This window comes from Arachis stenosperma, chromosome 4, assembly GCF_014773155.1.
Source record: "Arachis stenosperma cultivar V10309 chromosome 4, arast.V10309.gnm1.PFL2, whole genome shotgun sequence".
Taxonomy (NCBI): Eukaryota; Viridiplantae; Streptophyta; class Magnoliopsida; order Fabales; family Fabaceae; genus Arachis; species Arachis stenosperma.
Window position 1 is genome coordinate 29941145 of NC_080380.1, and position 19918 is coordinate 29961062.

At 37.6% G+C, this 19918-nt stretch overlaps 1 protein-coding gene and 1 non-coding gene across 2 annotated transcripts; both read left to right on the forward strand.

Annotated features, from left to right (window-relative positions):
• Window positions 1–320: 320 nt before the first annotated feature.
• LOC130974833 (fe(2+) transport protein 1-like) lies at window positions 321–8389 on the forward strand. The gene is made up of 2 exons (XM_057899679.1): window positions 321–944; window positions 7934–8389. The coding sequence occupies exons 1-2, from the start codon at window positions 321–323 to the stop codon at window positions 8387–8389; spliced, it is 1080 nt and encodes a 359-aa protein (XP_057755662.1).
• An 11149-nt stretch (window positions 8390–19538) lies between these two features.
• Window positions 19539–19646, forward strand: LOC130978728 (small nucleolar RNA R71). Its single transcript, XR_009086345.1, has one exon. It is a non-coding gene; the product is annotated as a small nucleolar RNA R71 (small nucleolar RNA).
• The last annotated feature ends 272 nt before the right edge of the window (window positions 19647–19918 follow it).

Consider the following 19918-nt stretch of genomic DNA (forward strand, 5'->3'; position numbering starts at 1 on the left):
AGCATGTATATTAAACAAAATTATTTTTGACTAATTTTTAAGTTTTTGACTAGTTCACTCACAGTTAATTTTCATCCTAAATTGAATTGATCTAGTGGGTAATTCTTAATTAATCCAGTTAAATTAATCAGACTAATTTAATTTTGAGAACAATATAAAAAATTAAAATTACTGATCGACATTTAATATTTAAATTTATTCAATTAATGACGTGTGCAAGCCCTTCATATTATTGATTTAAACTATGCATATGTATGTCTATATAAAGAAGCTTCATCTATATTCAAAAGTGTTAGCTTCATATATAAACAGGAACAATAATGGGTACTAATTCAGATCTGAAGGCGACGATCTCTTTGGTTTTCATCATCATCGTTCTCTTCACACCCAAAACCCTAGCAGAGTGCGAATCCGAATCAGTAGACTCATGTAACGACAAAGAGAAAGCTCTCCGTCTAAAAATCGTGGCTATCTTTGCAATCTTGGTAACCAGCATGATCGGCGTATCTCTGTCCTTTGGGAGGCGTTCGATCCCGGCGTTGAGCCCCGAAAACGACCTCTTCATGGTTGTGAAATGCTTCGCCGGGGGGATCATTCTCGGCACGGGGTTCATGCACGTGCTGCCGGATTCATTCGACATGCTGGGGTCTGATTGTCTTGAGGAGAAGCCATGGCACGAGTTTCCCTTCTCAGGGCTCGTTGCCATGTTCTCTGCCTTATTCACGCTCATGGTGGATTCTTTGGCCACAAGCTTTTATAGTAAGAAGAGTAGTGATGCAGTTATTCCAGGTAGCCACACTGGTGCAGTTGGTTGTCATGAAGAACAAGAGATGGGTCTTGTTGTTAGTGTTGGCCATTTCCATGGTCATCATCATGCAGCAATTGAGGCTACTAAGAATGAAGGTGGAGACACACAACTCGTGCGTTATCGTGTTGTTGCTATGGTAACATTATTAAATTACTCTTCTCTTTATTCTCCTAATCTATCTTAATTAAGTAGCTTAGTGTTATGAGAAATAGCTACAAAGTTGTCCTAATTTATTATTTTTGGTTATTATTTTTCGTTATTAACTTAATTTTTTTTATTTTAATAATCTAATCATATATTTTAATTTATATTTTTAAATATTAATATAGTTAACAGTTAATTAAAAATAATATATTTTGATAATTTTTTAACATTATTTTAATATTGTTAATACTTTATTTGAATAGATGATAAAAAATAAAATAAAAAATAAGAAAAAATAAAAAAATAGATTGTTTTATGTGTTATTTAAATAAAGAAATAAATAAAAAAATAATAAAAAAATTCTTTTACTTGAATGAAAATAAAAGTAAAATAGAAAAATTATAATAAAAAATTATATTAATATCTTTAGATTTTTTATTTTTTTATTCATTAAGAAATGAATTAATAATTTTACTCTTATTTATATATTTTTCTTTCATTTTCATCTCAATTTAAAAAAAAAAATTAGTAGATTTCGTACTATTTTTTTCTTTCTATCTTATTTTTTTTATTCAAACAATAAAAAATTTACATTTTTATCTATTTTTTATATTTTTTATATTCTCTTAATTCAAATAATATATAAGAGAGAAGACTTTTTACACATATAAATAAAATAAATATTTTATTTATTAATATGTATAATTTTTAAATTATTTATAAATTTAAAATATAAAACACATCTCAAATTCGATAAATACACAATAAATATGTATATATCTCATGCGCATTGGTTTCGAAATATGATATGTTAATCTCAAATGCACCCAAAATTTGGCTGGTTTATTAAATAGAACATATTTAGAACATTTGACATGTGTGTATGTGTGTTCTGTACGAAGCGTTAAATGTCTCTCTTAGCTAAACCCTTTCTTATCATGTCTTTCGCCTCGTATTTTGTTCATTCAAGTATTCATATTTGATTCTTATTTTGTTTTCTATGCCTATACCTACCATTCTCAGTCATTCTCATCTAAATTATTTGTTTTTCCTACATAATATTAAGGCCAATTTTATGATACTTCTAAATTAGTGTCTAAATTTTATTTAATTGTTTTTTTTTATAAATTTTAAATATTTAAAAATAATTTAATTAATACGTTTTAAATTAAATATTAATTTTTAAATTTTTTTAACAAATTAAACACAACCTTTTAAACATCATAATAATTATTTAATATTAATTAATAATAATCATCATCACCTCACCTCCAAGCAACATATTTATATATATTTTTATTTTGTGATTCGATAGGGATGTTTAAAAAGTAGGTCGACTGAATTTAAAGGATAACATAATTAATTTTCATTCAATTTATATTACCGTATTTATACATTAATAATTTTATATTTATTTACCAAAAAATATGTCTAAATATTAAAAGCTAGCTAGAATTTATATATTCATCTAAGTATTACTTTTTCTTAAATCCTTTATTGTTTACTAATAAGCTTTTTAATGTAGCCTTTTTTTCCTGATATTTTAATTGAAATTGATGTTTTTACGAATATATTAGCAATAAATCAAATTTAATCAAGATGAAAGTTGAAATTTTTTCTTTTATATGTTATTATATAAGAAAAAAGGATTTAGATGAGGATGATTGAGGAGATAGAGTGATAGGATTTAGGAATAGGCACTGAAAAGAACATCGAAAAGTGGGATGAATACATGAATGAATAGGGTTAAAGAAAATTAAACACACATTTTTTTTTGAAAGCAAGAGCTCAACACAAAATAGTGGAGCAGCAGTACTAACAGACACAATAGCACATCAGCACAAAAAGTTTAGAAATAGTGCGACAACAACACAAAGAAAAGTTTCCATGTCATCTCCGGTATAATCATCAACAACCAAAGCGATCTACACCTCTCCATTCGTTAGAGCTCATTACCATCATGTTGATTATCTCTTCCACACCTTTGCTCTCATTCTGAAATATTCTTCTGTTTCTTTTCAACCAAATGTTCCAAACAACGGCGCAAAAGCCTCTCAATCGTTGCTCTCGATCCTCCTTTCTCCTCGGTTCCTCTGTCCAACATAAGAAATGTTCTCTCATGGAACCAGGAAAGACCACTGTCGGCAAAACATCGATATCCAAGCACTCCACACCTGCCAGGTGAATCCACATCCTAAAACAAGTGGTGTACATGCTCCACCTCATTATTACAGAAAACACAGATATTGTCTTCCTGGCTAATAATGCCAAACCTGCTAAGTCTGCTTTTTGTACTGACTCTACCTATCAGAACAAACCAAGTAAATAGTTTCACTCTAGGTAGAACTAGACCTTTCCAGATAGTCTTGGTGAAGCTGTAACTGGTAACCTCCTCTGGGATTGTTTCCTCCTGCCAAACCTGCACAAATGAGTTAGTTGAAAAAATACATTTTCTATCAAATTTCTACACCACTTGATCCTCTCTATTATTTATTAGTGTCACGGGTTTCAACACCTCATGTAATTGACCCACAAGTTCCAACTCCCATTAAAAAAGCTCTTTTCTCCATTGGAAATTTCAAATCCACTCTAACTCATCCCATAATCCACAATCCCCTATGACAAATCCACATTGGTTTGAAACAGAGAAAAGCCTGGGGAACCGATCCTTCAACGATCCACAGAGTAACCATACATCCTCCCAAAAACAAGTACGTCGCCCATCACCAATCTCCATGGACAATCCTGCAACCATCTTCTTCCTTATATGTTGATTCGTTATTTGTAGCTGGCATATATCCTTCCAGGGGCCTCCCCAAGTAGGTAGCACTTAAGTTGACAGTAGCTCATTAGGATTTAGATTGTTATAGGAGCACACCACTTTCTTCAACAATGGGCAGTCCTCCTTGGCAAAACGCCACCACCACTTGAACAACATAGCTGTGTTACGAATCATAGCATCTCCAACTCCCAACCCACCCAGTTTCTTAGGGGACCGCACCACTTCCCATTTAACTAATGCCATCCCATTACTTCCAGCATCCTTCCTCCATAGGAACCCCCTCTGTAGGGATATCAATTTTTCAGCAATAGCTTTTGGCATCTTAAACAAGCTCAAATAATATACTGGTAGACTATTTAATACTGATTTGATTAGCACCAACTTTCCAACTTTGTTTAGTATCGTTGCTTTCCACAGGTTGAGCTTTTCCTCCACTTTGTCTATTATGGGCTTTCATGTCTTCACAAACCTCAGATTTGCTCCTAAAGGGATTCCCAAGTACTTAATTGGAAGGGAGCCTCCCTTATAACCCAATAAAAGGCACATGCAGTGGACCCACTGCTCATCGCAATTTACTGGAATCAAGCTCGACTTGTCAAAGTTAATGCTGAGCCCTGACATCAGCTCAAAGCACCTCAAGAGTTGCTTGTAGTTCTTTATAGTCTCCTCTTCTGATGGGCTAAACAAAACTGTATCATTCGCAAACTAGAGATGCGATAACTCTATAATATCTCTCCCGACTAACAACGGTGATATACGACCATTCCTGACTGCCTCTCCAATCATCCGATGTAACACATTTACAACCAATACAAACATGAAAGGTGAAAGTGGGTCACCTTGTCGCAATCCTCTTTCCATCTTGAACGGCTTGGATGGCGAACCATTTATCAAGACTGACATTGAAGCTGTCGTCACACACTCCATAACCCATGATCTTCATCTAAGCCCAAAACCCATCTTTTGCAGTACTAAGTCCACAAAGCTCCACTTGACTCTATCATATGCTTTTTGGAAGTCTAGCTTGATTATCACTGCCTCCTTCTTCCTCCTCTTAAGCCAGTCTACAATTTCACACGCAATAAGAGCCCCATCATGTTTTTCCTCATTTTCACAAAAGCATTCTGAGTCTCCCCTACTAGCTCTAGCATTACTTGTCTCATCCTCCTAACCAATACCTTAGAAATGACCTTGTATACACATCCAACCACTCTAATAGGTCGCAGGTCTTTAATCTCCCTTGCACCAATGAACGTCAGAGCCAGCGCCACCCAAGTGATATTGGACTCTGCCAGTAACCTGGATGTCTGAAAAAACCCAATCATAGCTGTCGTGAATTTCAACCCTATCTCATCCCAACACCTCTTTATGAAATTCATGTTGTACCCGTCACAGCCTGGTGCCTTAGACGACTCACAATCCCACACAGCCTCCCTGATCTCCTTAGCAGACGGCACCATTTCCAACTTCACCGCATCATCCTGACCTATCCTACCCACCATATCATCCCTAAATCCCATCATAGGAGACTCTTCCTGTTGATATAAATCCTTATAGAAATCTCTAATAGCAATTTTTATCCTAGCATGATTCCTTACAAGTCTGCCATTGATTAGCAATGTATCAATCCTGTTATTCCTCCTTCTTGCTGAAGCTATATTGTGAAAATATCTTATATTTTTTTCCATCTCCTTAGCTTGTCACGATCGGGACATCTGCTTCCAATGAATCTCTTTTCTCACATACTACCTCTCACAGCAAGTGACCAGTGCTTTTTGTCTAGCCTCCATCGTACCATCATACACTCCACTGCTCACCATATCATCAATTTTCTTAATTTCTTTCTCAAAGGTCGTAATCTTCTTGTCCATATCACTAAAATTAGCCTTATGCTACCTCCCCAACGGGATCGTCAATACCTTCAATTTATCTGTGAACTGAATCTGCCCCAAACCTCTCCACTCCTCTCTCACCATTCTAAAGAATCCTTCATGTGTAAACTAGGAATCTAAGCTTCTGAAAGGCCTTGGAATATTCCATCGCCCCTCAACTCCCTAATATTCCAAGAACCAAAAATCATTTAAAAAGCTTTTGACATACCTATTTTTTATGTTTGGGTCTGCAACGTCTCAGTTTCTCCTTCTGCTTTGCTACTTTCCTTTTACGATTTATCTCTTTATTTTGTGCTTAGAGTATTGCCATGATGTCATCCTCCTCATTGTATAGCATGGCGTCTGACTCCTTTGCCAACTCCCAAGTTCTTCTGTTCGTTCTCCAGCATCTATTCCTCCAAATTCAAAGAGTGAGTATCACCGTCTTCTGCACATGACATTCCTAGCTCGTCCCCACAATCGTTCTCTTCACTTCTGTCCTCCTCGCTCCCTACAGCCAATCTCTTCTCACTTTAAGCAATAACCCGACCTCTATCAATGCCAGCCTCAAGTTGTACATAAGTCGCCGCACACCCTTCTTGACTCACATGCCTTCTTTTAGTGCCGCTGCCAACTACCTTCACACCTTCCTCTTCATCAACCACAACCAAGCCTCGCCTTTCACCGGCTCCCCTCTTATTCTGTTTTTCATCCTTATTAGCCCTAACATTAATTCTTGCCGCCGAATCTGTTGCCCTGTAGGCATCGTTGGAGACGGGATCTTCACACGCCAGCCATTTCGGTCCGAGTTCATCAGTGAGAGTTGGAGTAGCTACACCACGGCGCAGTCTGTTGTCAAGGAGCGGTGACTGTCGACGTCCCCCGTGCCCAGCCCCAACGACACCGTCTGCATCATCCTCGAGGGTTCGCTTGCTGTTGGTGCTGCACCCATACCAGCCGCCGGCGTTGTTCCGTGATTTGGCCAGCACCCGACCCGGATCTCTCAACTCAGGCCCAGTTGCTGATTCGCTTACTTCACCTGATGTTGGGCCTGTATGGCCCTTAACCCCCTTATCCGTCTTAATTTTGTTGTTGGCCCAAACTGTATTTAGTGAAGCTGCTATCTGTTTGGCCTTAGTGGACCCATGTCCTAATCCATTTAAAACACACGTGACTGTCCTCTCAGACCCTACCTCCTCCCCTGTAATGGTAACTCCCCCCAAATCTACCATTCCTTGATTATTGCCAGTAATTACTTGATCAGTTATGATTTTCAAGCGATTATGGTAATTATTGTCATCAGTCCATTCATTCAAAAAACTGTGTGGAATTCCTAATCTGCCCTTGTCTTCTTCCTCTCCTTGTGTTACCAGTAACAGCATCTCCTCCTCATGACCGCCCTCATCTAATGAATCATATTGATGTCGCTGCAACAAATCCACTCCTGGCACCTTGCTCGTTCTACCGTGATTTTTTTGCTCACTATTTGTTATCTTTTGATCACCAAGTCTTTCAGTACAGTGTAGTTCACACGCCTAATGTCCAATCTCATTTACTAAAACATCATATCCCCTGGTGCCAACATTGATATGAACCCATTCTTGGATTCCGTCTATTACACACGTATCGATCTGTATGCGACCTACTTTGAAAGAACTGCACGATTCTGTCTATCTAGCACACCCAATTACCTCACCCCATTGGCCTCCTATCTTTTTAAAAATGTTCACAGACCATGCATGTAATGGAATCCCAAAGCACTCAAGTCACACTCTATGAATTTTATTGTGTTCCGACTCCTCCCACCTCCAAACACTGTGGAACAAGTGGAGTAGACAATTCATGTTCAGCGTGTAGGTTTCTTCAGCATGTACAGCACTATCGAAATATATTCATCTTAGATGCCATGCATTTGAAATATATTCAATTTTCTAAATGGATCAGATTTTGAGTACACCTAAAATTGGTGTATTTCATTATTTTTTATATTTTAAATGCACTGTATTCGAAAATACATATATATTTTATTTTAAGTGCATTTAAGATATGATTATATTTTTAAATTTATAAATAGTTCAAAAATGATGTATATGTATAATAAATTATTTATTTTATTTATATAAAAAGCCCTTAAAAGATATCTTGTTCTGACTTATCATAATTATGTAGCTTATTATTATTAAAGTATATCTTGCTCTGACTTATCATCAATATATAATTAAGAAAAAATATATTGTGAAAACACTTATTATCTTATTTACTATTATTTTTTGTGATTTAGCAACAATAGAAATTAAAAAATGTTTGTTTGAGCGCATAGGTGTGTAGGTGCTAGAACTTGGAATTATTATTCATTCCGTAGTGATAGGCCTGTCCATGGGTGCTTCAAATAACACGTGCTCTATAAAAGGCCTTATAGCGGCCCTTTGCTTCCATCAAATGTTTGAAGGCATTGGTCTTGGCGGTTGCATTATTGAGGCCCAATACAAGTTGTTAAAGAGGGTGGTGTTGGTGTTGTTCTTCTCCGTTACAACCCCATTTGGAATAGCATTAGGAATTGGATTGTCCAGAATCTACAAAGAGAACAGCCCAAGTGCCCTAATCACAGTTGGTATGCTTAATGCTTCATCAGCTGGGCTTTTAATCTACATGGCATTGGTTGACCTTCTCTCTGCTAATTTCATGAGTCCAAGGTTACAGAACAACATTAAGCTCCAATTGAAGTCTTATGTTGCTGTCTTTTTGGGTGCTGCTGGCATGTCTGTCATGGCAAAATGGAATTAATAATTCTTAATCATATATGGTCTAGACCTTGTGTCATGGCAATTCATTTGCCTCGTGAGTAATCATATCTAGATTCAAAATTACAGAGACCAAATAGTGGATAAAAATTTTAAAAATGTTATGTATATATGTCTGCGTGTATTATAAGTGAGTTTGTAATATTGTAATGTTGTAATGTTATTAAGATTGAGAGATGTTTAACTAGTCTCAAACAAAAAATAATGCTTAATCGTATATGTTTGTTATGCCATGATTTCTGTAATTTTTAATGCAAAGGTTAAGTATTTTTTTCATCTCTAAGGTCTAAGATGAAAATCAAAATCGTCCCTGATTTTTTTTGTTATTAAAATTATCCCCAACATTACAAAACGTTATAAAATCATCATTTTCTATTTCAATTATATTTTTTTGACTAAATTATTCTTAACTATTAATAAAAATAATATTTTAAAAAAAAAAACCCCACCCCATCCCACTCTCCAGCAGCATTTTTTCTTTGCTCTCTTCCCTCCCACCCCCAATCCCCTTCCTCCTACCATAGCCATTCTCAAATTGAACTGAAAAGGAAAAAGAATAATAACAATAAATTACACTTACATTTACATACTAAACCATAAGAATTGATGTACCACACAAATCACGAAGCTATTATTATCATCATCACTGTACAATGAACTTGAATTTGACGTCTTGGAGGCATTAGACCTTGTCCATTTAAGAAGTAAAAAAAGATGGTTAATCAATGGTCCTAATTTACTGACATTAATTAAATTAATTATCAAGCTAAAAAATGAAGAAAGAAAGAAAGAAAGAAAAGCATACCCACTTTTAAAAAAAACATGCAAAGTAAAGAGAATCAATTGGCACTCATCAACATAAAGCAAAAAAGATTCAAAATTTAGCAAAGGCCATTAAAAAAAATTGAAAAATCGAACTAATTAAAGAAACCGAGACACTGAAATTTTCCTTGGCTTTTCATATTTTTGGGGTTACATGCAGGAACAGCTTGAACTTGAAATCGGAGAGAGAAATAAGCGGCAAGCGCAATGAGAGAATACAATAACAGAACATTGTTTCTCCTCATAGTAACTCACCCAATGATTAAAGGAGAGGGGGAAAAGAAGAAGTAGTAGGTTGTTTTATGATTTCTATTGTGTTTGTGTAAACTTGTTACTTTGAGTTGAGAAGAAGCTATGGAAGAATTAGTAGGTTTAATTTTTGTTGGAAACTGATGATGATGGTAGGATGGGGTTTGGGATGGGAGGTGGGGGAGTTCAAAGGGCTCAGAGTGTAGGAGGAAGGGGATTGGGGGTGGGAGGGAAGAGAGTGAAGAAGAGATGTTGAGGAGTCAGGTGGGGTGGGGTGGGGTTTTTCTTTTTTTTTTTTAAATATTATTTTTATTAATAGTTAACGGTAATTTGGTCAAAAAAATATAATTGAAGTAGAAAAGGATGATTTTATAATATTTTGTAATATTTAGAATGATTTTAATAACAAAAAAAGATCGGAAATGATTTTGATTTTTACCTTAGACCTTAAGAACGAAAAGAGTATTTAACTCTTAATGTCATAATATGTTAGATGAAGCTAAATCATTTGTTTTCTTAAAAATTGGGAGCTTTTGTTTCATTTAATTTAATGTGATGCATTTACAAGAAACAGTCTCAATGTTAACTATTTCATCTTTATGTTTGAATAAATGAAATGAAATGGAAGTGGCAATATTTCTAGAATGGTGTATGTTGCTGATTAATTGTAGTACTAGCTTTAATTAATCTACTTATAATTATTTAGCTTTTTCTATTCAAAGTGTAGCTTATTAGAACTTAGATATATAATTATATAGCTTATTATTAGTTTATTACTAATATAAATGTTAAAATATGGAGTTCTTATAAAAATAGAATATGATAATTGTTTCATTTGATTTTTGGTAATCTCAACAAAATATCAAATTAAACTTGTATTAAGATTTTAGTTTGGAAATTAGATACAATTTCTCTGAAAAAAGAGTGGACTCGACCTGGGATTTACTTACTGTTTGTGTCGAAAAGTATATAAAATTCTTGAAGAACTGAAGATTGATGGTTTAGAAGTTATAGTAAACACTCGTTGTAAGTATAGTTACTAAACCAAGCAATCAACCTTTCTTACAAACGTTTTGGTTGTCACAAGTAACAAACCCTTTTAAAATTGATAACCGAGTATTCAAACCTCGGGTCGTCTTCTCAAGGAATTGCAGGGAGGTATGTTCTTATTATTGGTTATGGGTTTTGTAAATTGGGGTTTTGAAAGTGAGGAACAAGTAAATTAAAGGACAAATAAAATAAATGATTAATTATAAAATAAACTCTTGGCAAGATATGAAAATTCAGAAGTCCTCTCCCAGTTACTCCTATGAGAATGAAAGTTAATCCCACTTAGTTAACCTTTGCGTAAGCAAGGGAAAGTCAAGTGAACTAATTGGTTAGATTTCCCAAGTCCTAGCCAAATCCTAAGGAAAGACTAGAGTTAGTGGAATTCCAGTTAATTAGCCGACATACAATCAATCATGAATAGTTGATAACTCAAGAGCTTCCAGTTAATCAATTAAAGCCAATAATATAAAAAGCTAAATAAGAATCTTAGATCTGAAATACCTCAAAATCATGAATTAATAAAGATATCAAATGTAACATGGGCAGTTGTAGCCAAATAAAGAAGTTGAGTTAAACATAGAAATCCATAAATTAAATTGAGGAAATAAAAGGAACATTGAACCTGATATGAAGATGAAATAATCCTGAAGTGAAAAGAAATCCTAATACTAAGATAAATTCTAATCCTAATCCTAATCCTAAGAGAGAGGAGAGAGCCTCTTTCACTAAAAACTACATCTAAAACTAAAATTGTGAATTATGAAAGGCATGTTGAGTCTCTGCATGTTCCGTGACTTTAATCTGTGTTTCTGGGCAAAAAACTGGGTTGAAATGCGGCCCAGAATCTCTGCCAGCGACTTTTGTAATTCTGCAGATCGCGCACGTCACGCGTCCGCGTCGTTCACGCGATCGCGTCACTCAGCGTTTTTCGTACCACGCGTGCGCGTCATCCACGCATTCGCGTCATTCGTGCAGTTTCCAATCCGCGCGGTCGCGTCAGGCACGCGAACGCGTCACTCTGATTTCTTCCATTTCGCGCGATCGCATGAGCCATGCGACCTCGTGACTTCTCGCTGATCATTTCCTCAATTCCTTGTGTTCCTTCCGTTTTTGCACGCTTCCTTTTCATTCTTTAAGCCATTCCTACCTTATGAATCCTGAAACACTTAACGCACAGATCAAGGCATCGAATGGTAATAAGAGATGATTAAGATTAGCTAAATTAAGACCAAAGAAGCATGTTTTCAATCATAGAACTAAACTAGGAAGGAATTGTAAAATCATGCAAATCATATGAATAAGTGGGTGAAAAGCTTGATAAAACCACTCAATTAAATACAATATAAACCATAAAATAGTGGTTTATCAATGCTCAATGATGTTAGACTGTGGCAAATAATATAAAAAGCTGTAATAAAAGAAAATAAGTAAAATAAATGAAAGCTTTAAATAAATAAGAGAGTAAAATTGAAATTGAAAGAAAATAAAATACTTAAAAAAAAGAAAAAAATGCTCAAAGAAAAATAAAATAAAATAAATTAAAAAGGAAAATAAAGGAAATAAATTAAAAGTAGTAGATTCCAGACACTCACATGCACTTACACTCCATTGTCTTTCGTTACGTCAGCGTGATTGAAAATTTGCAGAGTTTTGTGTGATGGTGAACTGTACAGTTTGAAGTCCCTGATTTCTTCTGAACTTCTCTTATTTATGACCACAAGGATAGACTTGCAGAATGTTTCTTTCTTTTCAGGATCTAACTTTCTCCTTTTTCTCAGGTTCTCACAACCCACAACCCTGCCTTGACTGTAGAGGACTTCGTTCTCCACAGTAACATCCCACGTCTTTGCGATTACCTTGGTCCCAAAGACCCACATTTTGTCAAATTAAACCACGCGAAATTATAAAATTTTGACCTAGGTCCTTTTCGACTTGACTTATCTCATAATCAATATTATGTTTTTTTATTATCGAGTCCTCACTCCGTCAAAATTTAGACCATGTGTGATCAACCGATTTCGATCCAAATCCTTTTCAACTCAAATCATATGAGGCAGTGGATACCCAATTCTATCATAGTCGAAATTCGTAACAGATCAAAACTTCATAGTAATAATAGTATTACTCTTTTCAAAATACTCAAAATGACAAGTTTTGCTAATTTATATATACATATAAGTTATTTGTCAAAAGTTCATCATTCACATAACTACTAGTCTAAGCTTTCATGGATACATTTAATTATACATGTATTATACACTACATCAAAGGCAGAGAATAGCAGTGATATACCACTATTTTACGATTTATTTTGTATTGAATTGAGTGGATTTTATCAACTATTCTCACACTTATCCATATAAATTGCATGTTTTTAGGTTTTCTTCCTAATTTTGAGCTATGATTGAAAACATGCTTCTTTGGCCTTAAATTTGCTAATTTTAATCCTCTCTTATTACCATTCGATGCCGTGATATGTTTGTTAAGTATTTTCAGGGTTTATAGGGTAGGAATGGCTTAGGGGATGGAAAGGAAGCATTTCAAAGTGGAAGGAACACAAGAAATTGAGGATTTGAGAAGCTGCTGCCGACGCGCATGCATGGACGACGCATACACGCGACTGGTGCAGCAAACAAATGACGCGCACGCGTGGATGATGCGTACGCGTGGCCAGTTCAATATTCAGCAACGCGTATGCGTGGCTAACGCATGACAAGCATCACGTGCCTTGGTGCACGAAATTGTGATCATCAATGGCGCCATCAACATGGTACGGTCATTGCAATCTCAACTCTTCATCACAACTCTGCACAACTAACCAGCAAGTGCACTGGGTCGTCCAAGTAATAAACCTTACGCGAGTAAGGGTCGATCCCACGGAGATTGTTGGTATGAAGCAAGCTATGGTCACCTTGTAAATCTTAGTCAGGCAGACTCAAATGGGTATAGATGATGAATAAAACATAAAGATAAAGATAGAGGTACTTATGTATATCATTGGTGAGAGCTTCAGATAAGCGCATGAAGATGCCTTCCCTTCCGTCTCTCTGCTTTCCTACTGTCTTCATCCAATCCTTCTTACTCCTTTCCATGGCAAGCTTATGCAAGGGTTTCACCGTTGTCAGTGGCTACCTCCCATCCTCTCAGTGGAAATGTTCAACGCACCCTGTCACGGCACGGCTATCCATCTGTCGGTTCTCGATCAGGCCGGAATAGAATCCATTGATTCTTTTGCGTCTGTCACTAACGCCCCGCCTTCAGGAGTTTGAAGCACGTCACAGTCATTCAATCATTGAATCCTACTCAGAATACCACAGACAAGGTTAGACCTTCCGGATTCTCTTGAATGCCGCCATCAGTTCTTGCCTATACCACGAAGACTCTGATCTCACGGAATGGCTGGCTCGTTTGTCAGGCGAGCACTCGGTTGTCAGGCGATCAACCATGCATCGTGTATCAGGAATCCAAGAGATATTCACCCAATCTAAGGTAGAACGGAGGTGGTTGTCAGTCACACGTTCATAGGTGAGAATGATGATGAGTGTCACGGATCATCACATTCATCAAGTTGAAGAACAAGTGATATATTGGACAAAGAATAAGCGGAATTGAATAGAAGAACAATAGTAATTGCATTAATACTCGAGGTACAGCAGAGCTCCACACCTTAATCTATGGTGTGTAGAAACTCCACCGTTGAAAATACATAAGAACAAGGTCTAGGCATGGCCGAATGGCCAGCCTCCCAAAGTGAGTTCAATCATAAAAACATGATCCAAAAGGCTCCCAAATACAATAGTAAAAGGTCCTATATATAGAGAACTAGTAGCCTAGGGTGTATAGAGATGAGTAAATGACATAAAAATCCACTTCCGGGCCCACTTGGTGTGTGCTTGGGCTGAGCAATGAAGTATTTTCGTGTAGAGACTCTTCTTGGAGTTAAACGCCAGCTTTTGTGCCAGTTTGGGCGTTTAACTCCCATTTTGGTGCCAGTTCCGGCGTTTAACGCTGGGAATTCTGAGGGTGACTTTGAACGCCGGTTTGGGCCATCAAATCTTGGGCAAAGTATGGACTATCATATATTGCTGGAAAGCCCAGGATGTCTACTTTCCAACGCCGTTGAGAGCGCGCCAATTGGGCTTCTGTAGCTCCATAAAATCTATTTCGAGTGCAGGGAGATCAGAATCCAACAGCATCTGCAGTCCTTTTCAGTCTCTGAATCAGATTTTTGCTCAGGTCCCTCAATTTCAGCCAGAAAATACCTGAAATCACAGAAAAACACACAAACTCATAGTAAAGTCCATAAAAGTGAATTTTAATTAAAAACTAATAAAAATATACTAAAAACTAACTAGATCATACTAAAAACAATGCCAAAAAGCGTACAAATTATCCGCTCATCACAACACCAAACTTAAATTGTTGCTTGTCCTCAAGCAACTGAAGATCAAATAAGATAAAAAGAAGAGAATATGCAATGAATTCCAAAAACATCTATGAAGATCAGTATTAATTAGATGAGCGGGGCTTTTAGCTTTTTGCCTCTGAATAGTTTTGGCATCTCACTCTATCCTTTGAAATTCAGAATGATTGGCTTCTTTAGGAACTCAGAATCCAGATAGTGTCATTGATTCTCCTAGTTAAGTATGATGATTCTTGAACACAGCTACTTATTGAGTCTTGGCCGTGGCCCAAAGCACTCTGTCTTCCAGTATTACCACCGGATACATACATGCCACAGACACATAATTTGGTGAACCTTTTCAGATTGTGACTCAGCTTTGCTAGAGTCCCCAACTAGAGGTGTCCAGGGTTCTTAAGCACACTCTTTTTGCCTTGGATCACAACTTTATTTCTTTCTTTTTTTCTTTCTTTTTCTCTTCCTTTTTCGTTTTTTTTTTCGCCTCTTTTTTTTTTGTATTCACTGCTTTTTCTTGCTTCAAGAATCATTTTTATGATTTTTCAGATCCTCAGTAACATGTCTCCTTTTTCATCATTCTTTCAAGAGCCAACATTCATGAACCACAAATTCAAAAGACATATGCACTGTTTAAGCATACATTCAGAAAACAAAAGTGTTGCCACCACATCAAAATAATTAAACTGTTATAAAATTCAAAATTCATGCAATTCTTTCTCCTTTTCAATTAAGAACATTGTTTATTTAAGAAAGGTGATGGATTCATAGGACATTCATAACTTTAAGGCATAGACACTAAGACACTAATGATCATAAGACACAAACATGGATAAACATAAGCATGAAAATTCGAAAAACAAGAAAATAAAGAACAAGGAGATTAAAGAACGGGTCCACCTTAGTGATGGCGGCTTGTTCTTCCTTTTGAAGGTCTTATGGAGTGCTTGAGCTCCTCAATATCTCTTCCTTGTCTTTGTTGCTCTTCTCTCATGATTCTTTGATCTTCTCTAATTTCATGGAGGAGAATGGAGTGTTCTTGGTGCTCCACCCTTAGTTGTCCCATGTTGGAACTCAATTCTCCTAGGGAGGTGTTCAGTTGCTCCCAATAGTCTTGTGGAGGAAAGTGCATCCCTTGAGGTATCTCAGGGATTTCATGATGAGAGGGGTCTCTTGTTTGCTCCATCCTTTTCTTAGTGATGGGCTTGTCCTCATCAATGAGGATGTCTCCTTCTATGTCAACTCCAACTGAATAACAGAGGTGACAAATGAGATGAGGAAAGGCTAACCTTGCCAAGGTAGAGGACTTGTCCGCCACCTTATAGAGTTCTTGGGCTATAACCTCATGAACTTCCACTTCTTCTCCAATCATGATGCTATGAATTATGATGGCCCGGTCTAGAGTAACTTCGGACCGGTTGCTAGTGGGAATGATTGAGCGTTGGATAAACTCCAACCATCCTCTAGCCACGGGCTTGAGGTCATGCCTTCTCAATTGAACCGGCTTCCCTCTTGAATCTCTCTTCCATTGGGCGCCCTCTTCACAAATGTCAGTGAGGACTTGGTCCAACCTTTGATCAAAGTTGACCCTTCTAGTGTAAGGATGTTCATCTCCTTGCATCATGGGCAAGTTGAATGCCAACCTCATATTTTCCGGACTAAAATCTAAGTATTTCCCCCGAACCATAGTAAACCAATTCTTTGGATCCAGGTTCACAATTTGATCATGGTTCTTGGTGATCCATGCATTGGCATAGAACTCTTGAACCATTAAGATTCCGACTTGTTGAATGGGGTTGGTGAGAACTTCCCAACCTCTTCTTCGGATCTCATGTCGGATCTCCGGATATTCACTCTTTTTGAGTGAAAAAGGGACCTCGGGGATCACCTTCTTCAAGGCCACAACTTCATAGAAGTGGTCTTGATGCACCCTTGAGATGAATCTTTCCATCTCCCATGACTCGGAGGTGGAAGCTTTTGCCTTCCCTTTCCTCTTTCTAGAGGTTTCTCCGGCCTTAGATGCCATAAATGGTTATGGAAAAATAAAAAGCAATGCTTTTACCACACCAAACTTAAAAGGTTTGCTCGTCTTCGAGCAAAAGAAGAAAGAAGAGAGTAGAAGAAGAAGAAATGAGGAAGAAGGGAATGGCTTTGTGTTCGGCCAAAAGGGGGAGAAGTGGTGTTTAGGTTGTGTGAAAATGAAGGGGTGAAGAAGGGTTTATATAGGAGAGGAGGGGCTCATGGTTCGGTCATGTATGGGTGGGTTTGGGAGGGAAAGTGGTTTGAATTTGAATGGTGAGGTAGGTGGGGTTTTATGAAGGATGGATGTGAGTGGTGAAGAGAAAGATGGGATTTGATAGGTGAAGGGTTTTTGGGGAAGAGGTATTGAGGTGATTGGTGAATGGGTGAAGAAGAGAGAGAGAGTGGTGGGGTTGGTGGGGATCCTGTGGGGTCCACAGATCCTGAGGTGTCAAGAAAAAGTCATCCCTGCACCAAATGGCATGCAAAATCACGTTTTAAGCCAATTCTGGCGTTAAACGCCGGGCTGGTGCCTCTTTCTGGCGTTTAACGCCAAGTTCTTGCCCTTTCCTGGCGTTTAACGCCAGTCTGGTGCCCCTTTCTGGCGTTAAACGCCCAGAATGGTGCCAGACTGGGCGTTAAACGCCCAACTGCTAACCTTACTGGCGTTTAAACGCCAGTAGGTTCTTCTTCCAGGGTGTGCTATTTTTCTTCCTGTTTTTCATTCTGTTTTTGCTTTTTCAATTGATTTTGTGACTTCTCATGATCATCAACCTACAAAATAAAATAAAATAACAAAAGAAAATAGATAAAATATAACATTGGGTTGCCTCCCAACAAGCGCTTCTTTAATGTCAGTAGCTTGACAGAGGGCTCTCATGGAGCCTCACAGATACTCAGAGCAATGTTGGAACCTTCCAACACCAAACTTAGAGTTTGAATGTGGGGGTTCAACACCAAACTTAGAGTTTGGTTGTGGCCTCCCAACACCAAACTTAGAGTTTGACTGTGGGGGCTCTGCTTGACTCTGATTTGAGAGAAGCTCTTCATGCTTCCTCTCCATGGTGACAGAGGGACATCCTTGAGCCTTAAACACAAAGGATTTTTCATTCACTTGAATGATCAGTTCACCTCCATCAACATCAATCACAGCCTTTGCTGTGGCTAGGAAGGGTCTGCCAAGGATGATGGTTTCATCCATGCACTTCCCAGTCTCTAGGACTATGAAATCAGCAGGGATGTAATGGTCTTCAATCTTCACCAAAATATCCTCTACAAGTCCATGAGCTTGTTTTCTTGAATTGTCTGCCATCTCTAGTGAGATTCTTGCAGCTTGCACCTCAAAGATCCCTAGCTTCTCCATTACAGAGAGAGGCATGAGGTTTACACTTGATCCTAAGTCACACAGGGCCTTCTTGAAGGTCATGGTGCCTATGGTACAAGGTATGGAAAACTTCCCAGGATCTTGTCTCTTTTGAGGTAATTTCTGCCTAGATAAGTCTTCCAGTTCTTTGGTGAGCAAAGGGGATTCATCCTCCCAAGTCTCATTTCCAAATAACTTGTCATTTAGCTTCATGATTGCTCCAAGGTATTTAGCAACTTGCTCTTCAGTGACATACTCATCCTCTTCAGAGGAAGAATACTCATCAGAGCTCATGAAAGGCAGAAGTAAGTCCAATGGAATCTCTATGGTCTCATTTTGAGCCTCAGATTCCCATGGTTCCTCATTGGGGAACTTAGTGGAGGTCAGTGCACGCCCATTGAGGTCTTCCTCAGTGGCGTTCACTTCCTCTCCTTCCTCTCCAAATTCGGCCATGTTTATGGCCTTGCACTCTCCTTTTGGATTTTCTTCTGTGTTGCTTGGAAGAGTACTTGGAGGGAGTTCAGTAACTTTCTTGCTCAGCTGTCCCACTTGTGCCTCCAAATTCCTAATGGAGGACCTTGTTTCAGTCATGAAACTTTGGGTGGTTTTGATTAGATCAGAGACCATGGTTGCTAAGTCAGAGGTATTCTGCTTAGAATTCTCTGTCTGTTGCTGAGAAGATGATGGAAAAGGCTTGCCATTGCTAAACCTGTTTCTTCCACCATTATTATTGTTGAAACCTTGTTGAGGTCTCTCTTGATTCTTCCATGAGAAATTTGGATGATTTCTCCATGAAGAATTATAGGTGTTTCCATAGGGTTCTCCTAGGTAATTCACCTCTTCCATTGAAGGGTTCTCAGGATCATAAGCTTCTTCTTCAGATGAAGCATCCTTAGTACTGTTTGGTGCATTTTGCATTCCAAACAGACTTTGAGAAATCAAATTGACTTGTTGAGTCAATATCTTATTCTGAGCCAATATGGCATTCAGAGTGTCAATCTCAAGAACTCCTTTCTTCTGATTAGTCCCATTGTTCACAGGATTCCTTTCAGAAGTGTACATGAATTTGTTATTTGCAACCATTTCAATTAGTTCTTGAGCCTCTGTAGGCGTCTTCTTCAGATGAAGAGATCCTCCAGCAGAGCTATCCAAAGACATCTTGGATAGTTCAGAGAGACCATCACAGAAAATACCTATGATGCTCCATTCAGAAAGCATGTCAGAAGGACATTTTCTGATCAATTGTTTGTATCTTTCCCAAGCTTCATAGAGGGATTCTCCATCCTTCTGTCTGAAGGTTTGGACTTCCACTCTAAGCTTACTCAATTTTTGAGGTGGAAAGAACTTTGCCAAGAAGGCATTGACTAGCTTTTCCCAAGAGTCCAGGCTTTCTTTAGGTTGAGAGTCCAACCATGTTCTAGCTCTGTCTCTTACAGCAAAAGCGAATAGCATTAGTCTGTAGACCTCAGGGTCAACCCCATTAGTCTTGACAGTGTCACAGATTTGCAAGAATTCAGCTAAGAACTGATGAGGATCTTCCAATGGAAGTCCATGGAACTTGCAATTCTGTTGCATTAGAGAAACTAATTGAG

What these genes read in the sequence shown, in the direction of transcription:
- LOC130974833 (XM_057899679.1), top strand. Translation starts at nt 321, where the DNA reads ATGGGTACTAATTCAGATCTGAAGGCGACGATCTCTTTGGTTTTCATC. An exon ending in GTTATCGTGTTGTTGCTATG is followed by an intron (nt 945 to 7,933) that starts GTAACATTATTA and finishes ATAGGTGTGTAG; the next exon opens with GTGCTAGAACTTGGAATTAT.